The 12,418-nt window shown below is 35.7% G+C and overlaps 1 protein-coding gene across 2 annotated transcripts in view; it reads left to right on the forward strand.

Moving 5' to 3' along the window:
• KAT2A (lysine acetyltransferase 2A) overlaps positions 1 to 9,773 on the forward strand; it is a 34,922-nt gene extending 25,149 nt beyond the window's left edge. The window contains exons 16-19 of one of the 2 annotated variants that reach the window (XR_015740328.1): positions 5,440 to 5,503; positions 6,565 to 6,649; positions 7,589 to 8,105; positions 8,205 to 9,773. Coding sequence is in view for 1 of the 2 variants with exons in the window: in XM_026710915.2 (XP_026566700.1) it covers positions 5,440 to 5,503; positions 6,565 to 6,649; positions 7,589 to 7,782 (343 nt within the window). In the remaining variant the exon portion in view is untranslated. Of the gene's footprint in view, positions 1 to 5,439; positions 5,504 to 6,564; positions 6,650 to 7,588 lie in introns of both variants that reach the window. The other variant, XM_026710915.2, reaches the window with a different exon arrangement.
• Positions 9,774 to 12,418: the final 2,645 nt, after the last annotated feature.

The following is a 12,418-nucleotide window of genomic DNA, read 5'->3' on the forward strand; positions in this document are numbered from 1 at the left end:
TCTTGTTCTGCAAGCGTTTCTTGTTGTTTTTCATAGTTCAAGATGTCCATTTCTAAAAATTGAAATATGAAGCCAAAAGATCCACTTCTGTCTTGTGCTTCTTCTTTTTTCTTTTTTCTTCTTCTTTTGTTCTTTAAGTCTCATTTTTAACTCTTTTTTTTAAACAAGTTTTATTGGTTTTTAAAGACAAACAAAAACAAACAAAACATAAAAACATCCAGGTTTCTTTCATAAATGTACAAGCAGTGTGTCGGTTGGTTTACCAATTTTTTGTGCATCTGTTTCATAGTCTCAATTACAATTACATTGCATGATAACTCATATTATCAATCAAAGATTGAATACCCCAGTATCATTATTAAACAATCATTTGCCTATAATTTTATTCATTCATACTTTACGAGATAACTATAATTTACTTAGTTTATTTTATAACAATTCACATAATCCTCCCAAATCTATCCTAAAAATATTTTATAGATATGATATCAAAAAAAGAAATACATCTTTATATATTCATTATTTTCTAAAATTTTAGATATTCTATTATTGTGTTTTATTATCTAACCATTGATAGAAAAGGTCCCAAATTTTATAAAATTGTTTATGCTCTGGTTCTCTAATTTCAAATGTCAATCTACTCATTTCAGCACATTCCAATATTTTCTTAATGATTTCTTCCTGCGATGGTATTTTCTCATTTTTCCAGTTTTTAGCAAATACAATCCTAGCCGCTGTTAATACATTTACAATCAGGTATTTCAAATCTTTACTATATGTATCAGGTAAAATTCCCAATAAAAAAATCTCTGGTTTCAAGTCTATATGTTTCTTTATCATTTTTTTCCAACCACATGCGAATTTTAGTACAGTATTTTCTAGCATCCTCACAAGTCCACCACATATGGTAATATGATCCAGGTATCTGATGACATTTCAAACATTTTTGGGATTTATTCTGAACATTCTTGCTATTCTTGTCGGAGGGAAATGCCACCTGTAAAACATCTTATACAAATGTTCTTTATATGCTGTTGACATTGTCATTTTATAATTTTGAAACCACAATTTTTGCCATTTCTCTAAACCAATCCCATATCCAAAATTCTTTCCCCAAGCAATCATAGTTTCTTTAACTTGTTCTTCTTCTAGTTTAATTTCCAATAAATAACCATATAATTTTTAATCACCTTTTCATCGGTACCTGTCAAAATCTTATCTAAGTCAGTCAATTTATCATAGAATCCTGCTGTTTTAAAATCTTCATCATACCTTGAATGTATTTGCGCAAATGAAAACCAATTCATCTTTATACCTTGTTCTTCTAGTTTTTGCATCGATTTAAGTTCACCCTTTTCATCCAATATTTCCCCATATCTAACTATTTGTTCCTTCTTGTATATTATAGGATAGGAAAATGCTTCAATAGTCGATAACCAGAATGGAATTTTCAAATAACATTGTCTTTTAATCTTCTCCCAATTTAATCACAAAGATTCCTGTATATGATGTCTTCTAAAATAGCCCTGTGTTTTAGTTCCCTTATACCATAGAAAAGCATGCCAGCCTAACAACAAATCATGTCCTTCTAGTGTCAACAATCTAGTATTTCTTAATGTTATCCATTCCTTAGCCCACATCAAATTTGTAGCTTGGTAGTACAACTCCCAATTAGGCAAACCAAATCCTCCTCTAGTTCTAGCATCTTGTAAAAGTTTTAACTTTATTCTCGCTTTCTTTCCTTGCCATATATATTTCAACACAATTTTATTTAAATCTTCAAAATAGTCTTTTCCAAGCCTAATTGGTATTGTTTGAAACAGGTATAAAATTCTGGGTAGGATATTCATCTTGATTGTTGAAATTCTCCCTATTAATGACAGTTGTAGATTTTCCCATTTCATCAAATCTAATGCTATCTGTTGTTTAAGTTTAATGTAATTGTTCTTGTATTCAACAATTCTTGTATTGTTCTTGTATTTCAACAATCAAAAACAATCAGAAATCAGAAACAAGGTATAAAGATGAATTGGTTTTTTTGAACTTCGTTCATGACTTCTAGCAACGGAAGACTCAGCGGTTCTTGTAATGTTTTATAAAATTCTTCCGGAAGCCCATCTGGACTTTTCCATTATTTTGCTTCTTAAGTGCTTCAGTTAATTCCATCATTGTTATATTGCTTTCTAACATTTTTTCAGTCTCTTTAGGTATCTTAGGTAGGTTAGCATTCTGTAAGTACTGTTTGACTCTTTCCTCATCAATATTCTCTTGCTTATATAGTTGCCCATAAAAGTCTCAAATAATTTCCTTTTTCTTTTTATTGCCGTAGCAAACTTGATCATCTATTAACTGCAATATTTTCCTTGATTCTTTCTCCTTTCTCAATTTGTATGCTAACCATCTACCTGGTTTGTTTGCATCTTCAAAGTAGTTCTGTTTAGCACTTCTAATTTTCTGTGCCAATTCTTCTTTCTCTATTTGACTCATTTTATGTTTAATTATGTCTAATTTTAGTTTAATGTCTTTTTTCTGTGGCATTTTCTGTAGTCTTTTATGTTCATCTTCTAAAGCTTTAGTGGCTTGCCTTTTCCCGATGTTCCTTTTCCTTGTATAGTCTATTATCAAGCCTCTGGCATATGCCTTCATTGTGTTCCAGGCATTCTGAATTGAAGTATCTTCTTTTTTATTTTCTCTAAAGAAGAAGGCCAATTCTTTCTCCATCCATTTTGTAAAGTCTTTTTCCTTTAAAATAGTATTATTTAGTGTCCATCTCGATCTTCTTTTTTGTCCTTTCCATTTAATTGTCTTTGGATTGTGGTCTGCCCAAGTACTTGTTTCAATGTTTGTTTCTTGAATGTTAGATACTAGTTCTGTTGAGATCCAAATCATATCTATTCTGGACCATGATAAATGTCTATTTGAAAAAAAAGTATATTGTTTGGTTTTAGCATTTCTTTCTCTCCATATATCTTTTAAGTTTATTTCATCTATCATTTTAAAAAAGGATTTAGGGAGAGTCTTTCGGTTTTGCTTTGTTGTTGCTGTATAATCCAATTTATTGTCTACAATTCCATTGAAATCTCCCATCATAACTATATTAACATAGTCCAGTCCAATTATTTTCACGTGTAATTTTTTGTAGAATTCTTCTTGTTTATCGTTCGGAGTATAAATTGCAATCAGGAATGTTTTCATATTATTGTCCATTATTTCCACCATTAATACTCTTCCATCTTCATCAGTATGAATCAATTATGCTGGGATAGTCTCTTTAATATATAAAATCACTTCTCTTTTCTTACATTAAGTCAAAGAAGTAAATATTTTCCCTAATTTTAGCTGTGCCAACAGTTCATATTGTTTTTAATATGTACTTCTTGTAGACAAATTGTATCAAATTTTAATTTCTCTAATTTATGAAAAAATTTCCTTCTTTTAACAGCTAAGTTAAGTCCATTTATATTCATTGTAGTCAGTTTTTTCTCTTCCATGATTATATTTTGTAATTAGGTTTGGCAGCTCTCGTAGATCTTAGTTCATGTTGTTCTTTGATTTCCACCTGTCCACCTACTGCGCCTTCTTCTTTTTCAGTCCCCATTTGGTCCTCTTGGAATTCAATTAGTGAGATCTCTTTTTCTGCCTCTTCCTCTCTCCTTCCAAAAAATTCTGCGTAGAATAATTCTGCTTTCTCAATTGAATCAATTCTGTGTCTCTGTTCTTGCCATGTAAACATTAGTCCTTCTGGAATCAGCCATCTATAATTCACCTCTTTTTTCAATAACATTTTAGTCAGGAATTGGTATTCTCTTCTCATCTCTCTCTCTCTTCCAGGTATTTGTTTTAAAACCACAATCTCCTTGCCTTTGTATTTCAGTGTTTTCTTTCTTACCACTTGTAATATTTTATAGGTTTATCCCTTTAATTCTTGTACGTTTTTCGTGTACCTCTATATCTTGTTTCTGTCTTTTGTAGCTTCTTTTCCTTTCCCTCTACCCTCTCTTCTTCTCCCTTCCCTTTTTATTCCCTTTTCTATCTGATTCTCCCTTCTGTGATCCTCCCTTCTGCTTCTTCCTGATGTTATGATTACTTTTCAAATTACTGGTTTTTTTGGTTGTTGCTTTAGTGCTTCAGTTCTTAACTCCCTTTCCCCACTTTCCCTTTTCTACCCCGCTTAAAGTTGCTTGGTCATTAAAGGTGGCTTCGTTGTCCCGCCCTTCTTGTTCTGCAAGCGTTTCTTGTTGTTTTTCATAGTTCAAGATGTCCATTTCTAAAAATTGAAATACGAAGCCAAAAGATCCTCTCCCGTCTTGTGCTTCTTCTTTTTGTTCTTTAAGTCTCATTTTTAACTCTTCAAGGAGTGATGCCATTTTAAAAAATTTTAAACAACCCCCAATTGATTTTATTTTATTTCATTAGGATCCTCCATCCAGAGTTCCAGGAATCATCCAATAATCCAAAACTGTTTCTTGCTTCTTTTCTCACTTTCTCTTTCCAGGGGCTTTGTTCTCTTGTAACAAAGTTTCAGCTACAATGTATCTTTTGCAAGACTTGTTAAAATTCCACTATCAATTTTTTTAAGTTCCAGGTGGTCTCCTCCATTTTCCAGATTCCACCCTTTTTTCCTTTTTCCCTCCGCTGCTTTCTTTCTTTTTTTAAATAACGTTTTTAAATTATCCAAGAATCTTTATCCCTTTGACACTTTATTTTCAGCTAGAAATAGCCTATTAATGTCAAAGTGGATTAGTATCAATTTCTTATTCGAATTTCTTCTTCTTAATATTCCAAGTCAGTTAAAACTGTCAATGTTAAAGAGAAAAAAAAGCCAATTCTGTTTCCTTTCCCTTTCTCTTTTGCAGGTCTAAATCCTTTTTAGGAATAGCATTAGTCTTTAAAATTCAGGTTCCAGGTCCCTTAAATAGATGTTCTCCATTCCATCCGGTCAGTCAAACTTTCTCCTTTAAACTTCCTCCTGCACAATCTTGTCCGATCGGGTTTTTCTTTGTGGTGGCCATTTCTGACCACTGCTGCAACCGCCTTTGGGAAAGGGAGTGATGGCCAGCCGAGGAAGAAAGATGCAGCTCTCCTCAATCCCTCTGATGGCTCCCCCTTCTTCACCACTTCTACAGGGTGACTTCAGCCCCAAAACTGGGCGGCTCGGGGCGCTCCAGTGGCAAGCACGGATCAAAACCACAGACAATCGCGATTTCAGTCCATCGCTGAAGAAGCCCAAACCGGAAGCAAATATATTGCTACATTAAACCATAGGTTCATCCAGACACTGTGATGATCTCATGAAAGTTGACATAATCTTCACTTTTCTAGAGGGAAGCCAGTTGGAGTTGGTGTGGTCATTTAGAAATCTCTATAATACTCTGTCGCTCTTGCAATTTCGAATATTTTCATCACCAAAACCTCTTGTTTTAAAATTTTTCCTTCCAGAAAGGAGCTCAAGGATCCAGACCAGTTGTACACTACTTTGAAAAATCTTCTTGCTCAAATCAAGGTAATCGGGACTCCAGGATCACGGAGTATAAATGGGAACTTTTCTCTAACAGTCAAAGGACAGTCAAAATGAAGTGTGGTTACTCAGTGTTGGGGCGTCTAGACAAGTGAAACTTGCCGAACCTTTCCTGAATTTTTTGCCCTGATCTGTGAATAGCATAGTCAGGACTAGATTTTAAATAAAGGTAGCTCTCGGTTAATGACCACTTGTTCCGAGGTTGTTGGAAGTTAACAACAGCGCTGAATGAGTGGTATTTATGACTGATCCTCGAGGTTCCAGCTGTCACAGCAGTCCCATGGCTTCTCACAAGTAAAGACAAAGGGGAAGCCGGCAGAAAGTCACTAGTCGGTTTGGTAAGTTTTCCTCTCCTGTCAGCAACCATCCCCAGTCCTGTTGCACTAGCATTGTGCCATTTGTGCACCAACCCCTACATTGACTTGCAAAACATGTGAGGCTTGCAACTTCCTCCTGGCTTCCCCACTGACTTGCACTATTAGAAGCTGGCAAGAAATTGTGAGAAGATCCTTGCTTAATGACCTGTGATCATTGCTTAACGACAGTTACATGGATTGCTTAGGATTGACATATCTAAGCAGTGAAGTCACATGATATCTCGCTTTATAACCCACATCGCTTAATTATGAAAATCCCAATTAGTCATTAATCCAGGGATTACCTGTAGCTATTTTCTTTTTTTTAAGTACAAGCAGAATATATATTAATTGATTATAATACAAATAGATAAAAGGGCAATATATATTATGGAAAACAAAACACATAAACAGTGGTAACAAAACAGTATTTTTAAAAGTAAGCTTGGGTGGGATTTTGAGTGAAACAATTCTTTGTTTAGCAAGAAGTTAAACTAAAATATTCAGAATGTGAAAAAATATATTTCTGGTAGAAAACTTTCTTTCTGCCAGAAATACCTTCCCTTTTTCCATTTTTCCTTTGCCCATCCAACAGAAGACTACTAATATGTCTCAAATACCTACTACTGTTTGTTTGTTTGAAAAAAAAAAACTATTACTCAAGTTGCTAACTGTCTTTTCACTTATCAGACCCATCCTAGTGCATGGCCATTTATGGAACCAGTGAAGAAATCTGAAGCTCCTGACTACTATGAGATTATCCGCTTTCCCATTGGTAGGCAGCTAGATATGGAGTTTGCCTGAAGAAGTAATCAGCTCTGTTGAGTAAAAGAATTATGGGTTCAGTCAATATATGTAACTGATGTGAAAAAAATAACTTATTTAAATGGTTGGAGAGTAATCTCTCATTGGATTATAATAATGTTATGGAACTGGGGGAGATTATCTTCCATTGGACATCCAAAAAGATCCATTATCTTTTTCATAGACAACCAAAAAGATTTGCAGTATTCTTAACACTATTATAGCACAAATTAGGAATGGGAAACATTTTGAGTCAGGGACCAGATGAAAGGTGTTGAGGACATCAGCAGATGAAAAGCCTCTGTTATGTATGTAAGAAAGGATGAAATATTCTAATTTTCCAGGTGGGATATTTTGGAGTATTTTGGTGTTCAGTAAATTTTACCATCTAATTTTGGGCATCAGAATAGTGGAAGGTAAGTTATTGATTTTTGGCAAGTGTGTCATTGAAATCAATTGAGGCTATTAGTGGGAGGCACAAATTGCCAAATAGGTGAGCTTTTTATGCTCCACTTCAAGCCAATGTTATTATAAAATAACACTTATTTATAATAACTAAATTAATCTTCAAACAGTTACTGGCTTTGTGTTTTTCACAAGCTAACAGAGTTGCCTTTTGGAAATATTTTACTGGCAGTTTCTACTAATTTTCTTAAAACTGAGGTCTGAGTTTACCTTCAGCTATTTTGATACTTCTAATTGCATTTACATGAACTCATGAACTATATACAATTCTAGAAGATTTTGTAGCTTGCATTTACATGTTTCTTCCCATGTGTCTTTCCTCCTTTTCATTGTTTTTAGGAGAGTTGTTAACTTATAATTAATTATAAGGTCAGAAAGGCATATGCATTTTTGCATTTTCTCTTGTATAATTGATCATATTTCTTCCTTCCACCTACTCCTGCAGACCTGAAGACGATGACAGAAAGGCTCAAGAATCGCTATTATATTACCAAGAAGCTCTTTATTGCTGACTTGCAACGTGTCATTACCAATTGTCGTGAGTATAACCCTCCTGAGAGTGATTATTGTAAGTGTGCCAACACCCTGGAAAAGTTTTTTTATTTCAAGCTGAAGGAAGGAGGACTCATTGACAAGTAAGAACAGTTGCTGGCTGCCTGGGGTTTCATCTCCATTTTATCAGCCCCTCTCCAGCTTTTAAACAACTGGACATTTTTCTTGCTGCCTTTTGTCACACTTCACGCACAAGTACCTTTGACTGGTTGGACATCAGAAGTTTGCTTGATATTGGGAGAAGGAAGAGACAATATGCAGAGATATCTCTCTTCCTTGAATAGACTGAGATCTGCCATCAGCCTCTTAAATTTCTGAGCCTGATCTCTCTATCCGTTGCGCCTGCATTTCCAGAAGGACATAACTCTTTTTACTATGGAAGGAGTCAGGATTGTCATAGAAGCTATGAGGTATTTGCTGCAAGTTGTTCCAGTTTTCCATTTCTTTCCATTCCCAAACTCTGGAACAATTTCCCTAAAATTGATTTTTTCCATATATATTGTGCTTAGGTTCTCATTCTCCCATCAGCTTGAAAGAGTTGAAGAACTTCTATAGAGCACCAGAAGATTGGGGAAATTTTCCAAAGTTGATCCAGCGAATCAATGTGTTGTTGCACTTTTTTTGAGGTTCTGCCATTACTTTTTGACATGTGAATGTAGGAAAGGAGTAGTCAAGTGAAACCTGGAGGATGAAAACTTGTGGAGATTTCAAGTACAGAATTTTTCTGCCATTATGGACATACATATTTTATAATCAACATTTAAAAGGGATATGGGCCTGTAATTTTGAATTAATTGATAGTCCGAATCTTCCCTGAAAATCCAGGGGGAAAAAGGAAAAGGAAAACATTACCAGGTATTTGATCAAATGGCAGAAGAATTAGGATTAAAAGATATACGGAGAGAAAGAAATCCAGACAAAAAACAGTATACTTACTATTCAGCACCACACACATCATGGTCAAGTCTAGATATGTTATGGACAAATGTGGAAATCGAACATAATATAAAAGAAATAGAAATGGAAACTAAAACATGGGTGGACCATAATCCTATTAAAATAATTTGGAAAGAATTGAAAAAACAGAAGATGGATGCTAAACAAGAAGATCCTAAAAGAAAAAGAATGTGTTAAGATGATGGGGAAAAAATTGGAGTTCTTTCTGAAGGAAAACAAAAAACAACAAACATCAATTCCAAACCTATGGGACACAACTAAAGCATACATCAGGGGCCTAGCAATTTCATATAATACATGATACAAGGAAAAAATAGGAGAACAACTAAACTAAACTACTAGATACTCTTAAGGAGTTAGAAAAAACACCACATAATAAGACAGCAGATATGGAGAGGATAATGGTTAGACACAAATTGAATAGTTAGTACAAAATGAATGGTTACAAGACATGAAAAAGATAAAATGGAATTATTTTGAACACGCGAATAAGCCGGATTGTGGGTAGCCTATAGACTTAAGAAAGAAAAAGAAAAAAGAGCAATTCAACAATTGGAGGATGCTGATGATACGCTACAACATCAAACTGAAAAGAAAAAACATTGTTAAAAAGTTTTTTTGAGGAATTATATAGTAAGAAAGACGTACCAGAGGGAAATATCCAATATTACTTAGAAGGAAAAGGGCTACCTGCGATCCCGGAAGAGGATAAAGAAGAGATAAACAGGGAAATGACATTAAGAGAACTGCAAGAAGCAATCCTGAAACAGAAAAACAATAAGACACCGGGACCAGATGGTCTCCCAGGGGAACTGTATAAAAAGCTCCAAAAAAATTAGAAATGCAATTATTAGAACTCTATAATGAGGTACTGACAACAGCAAAATTACTTAAGTCATGGGGGGAGACATACATAGCTTTGATCCCAAAAGTACAGAATTTTTCAAATAGCCTTTGGGACCATGTCTGAAGCCCATTCATTCCTTTAGCCAGTTTACAGGTGACTTAATGCTTGAATGTTGTTTATAGGAAAAGAACTTTTGTATCTTATGTTGAATCAGATCTGACTTCAAAGGAAAGAAATTATGGGAAGGAATTAAAAGGAGAATAGCTCGCTGCCATTTTTTTCTTTTACTTTGTCCTCTTATTTAGTCTATTGGATTCTGGGTGACTGATTTTTACAGAGAATTGTTCAAATATCTGAATGAAATGTCACTCTCTCCTAGAGAATGGTGATACATTTAAGATTACTTCCTCATATGCCAAATCAAAAAAATGTGTGTCCCTTCCATGCTGTATACTGTTACCACAAAATATGATCCATTCCTTATATTACTTCTGTACTTATCTCTAGTCTGGAAGCTAAGTCTAAGGGTTGTAACACTCCTGGTTTTGAACTCTGCCTTCATTGGTTATGACTTCAAGCCTCCCCATTGCTGGTGCTTTTCTGATTACATCAGCGACAATGGTGATTGTATTTTTCTCTCGCAAACATTCCCATTATGCACTCCACTGCACGTAATTCTACGAGTATCAGCCATCTTTGTTTTCTTGAAAGATATTAGGAGAGATGTTATTGTTTCATTTATGGCAACCAGTTTTACTGCTAATGAGATATTTTTGAACTCCCACGTTGTTGGATCAATAATGGTTAACTTCCATGATGATAGGAAGATACATCATATTAATATATGTACTGCTGTGTTATGGAACAGAGCTAACCCCCTCCCCCCAATTATTTATCAACTGAAAAAAAATGCCTATTATTTCTGGTTATTCTCTCTTTTACATGGAGTAAGACGATGAGAACACTTACTATCCAAAAATTATCATGTCACATATGGGGCCACATTATGGTTTAAAAGATTGCCTTGGAGGGTAACGAAGGTTTTTAGTAGTTAGCATTAAATGGGAGGTACAGATTATCTGCAATCAGTGTCTGCTTTTTTCAAAACTTTCTAAGGCAAGGGTACAGGGCAAAAAACGGTGAGCAAAGTTAGTGTACAAATGACTCTCATTCAATTACCACTTACTTTGTTTCCTGTTTTGTGAATTGCCTTCGCAGCTGGAAATCACTAAATACTTGCTCTAAAAGTCATAATTTGGTAAGAGCAACACAATATATAACGTTTTGTTCACAATTATCCAGGTGCTTCTGTCAATGTTGAACATTTTGTTTCAACCACAGACGCCAAAGAAGTTGCCATGGAGATTAAATCAAATGCTTTCTTCTGTTCCATCTTCAGCCCATGCACCTCCTTCCTTTTCCTTCCTTTTATAAGAAAAAGAATTGCTTTGTGTGCTTCTTTCAGGAATCATGAGGGGAGGGGAGGGAAGAGGAAAGCTTTTCAACAGTTAGCCACCCACCTTTTCTCTCCTGTTGCCTTATGTCCACCACTTTTGTGCTTGAGTTGTACAATTGCAGGACCTGATTCTACCATTCTGGCCTTCCAATAGTATTGCCATTCCATTTTTAATACATGAAATAAAAATATAGGACATGTCTAAGCAAAGAAGGTGTGCTCTTTTCTTTTATACTCATTCCAATTTTAAGAAATACATCTGTTATTATTACTACTACTATTACTTGGCTTAGTAACTGGTTTAAATGCTTTTAGAAGCTCTTTGATTTTGGGTAGCAGGATTTGTGATTTATCCTGATGCAAGTTCTACTACAGGACAACCACAAATAGGGAGTTTCCCATTCTGTTCATAAACCAGGACTTTCTCATCTTAAGCAAAATTAAATCACCTCCCCACTTCCTCTAAGACAAGGCTTTACTCTTATATTTCATAAGATACTTATGTTTATTTACTTCTTAGATTTATATCCAGTTTTTCTTCCAAGATCACATATCTGCATGTACAACACTCCCAATTTTTCTCAACAACCCTGGGAAGTAATTGCCACAAAAATAACGACTGGTCCATAGTACCTAATGTAAAATGCATAGGGAATGGCCTTGAGGGACAGGAGGAAAAGCCCAAAGCCTAAGACTAGTCAAGAAAATCTTGAGAAAAGTCACAGACATTCTCATCGTCGCTGCAACGAGAGTCCAGGAATGGGTTAAGGTCCTTCTGATGTCATCAAGCTGAGTCTGCCACTATAAAAACACCAGCCCCTGGCTGGCCCACCCATCTTTTGGCTCAGCTTCTTGTCTAAGAACTAGTCTCTGGAAGGATTGTTTTAACAGAGCTAAGAGAAGGTTTGAAAAGTAAAATACCAGCAGAAAAGTTATTGCAAAGAGGAGAGCGGGGATCCGTTCTCCTGCAGCATTGAGGCTTCAGCGCTGCCTCACAAAGGGTTGCGGAACCAGGAAGCCTTTTTAAAAGCCTTCTTAAAAGTCTTCCACGCAGCTCCAGCAATTGCGCAGATTGCTGCCGCTGCCTCCTGAACCACTCCACAGCTGACTTCTGAGCTTTATTCTACTGCTTCTCAGCTGTTTCGCTGCAACTTGATCGCTCGGGGCCTATTGAGCAAAGGAGGTAACGAAGCCATTCTGGAGTTCCTCTATGTGGCAGGCAGCCATTTGAATCAACCGGTGGCCATTTTATTGGGAGGTGGGGGGGTGGAATGCTTCCTCAGGGCCTCACGGTTTTTAACTTGCTTGGCTCATTGCATTAGACAGCACCTCATAGGAGAAGCTCACAGCACCCTTGGTGTCTGTGCTGTTTGCAATATGGAAAGGGAAGCGTCCCAGCCTACTACCAAAGAATTGGAACAGGCCCAAGAGGCACTAGCCCCTTCGAGAAAGAGGAAAAGACA

This window comes from Pseudonaja textilis, chromosome Z, assembly GCF_049901715.1.
Source record: "Pseudonaja textilis isolate UNSWEBS1 chromosome Z, rPseTex1.2, whole genome shotgun sequence".
Taxonomy (NCBI): domain Eukaryota; kingdom Metazoa; phylum Chordata; class Lepidosauria; order Squamata; family Elapidae; genus Pseudonaja; species Pseudonaja textilis.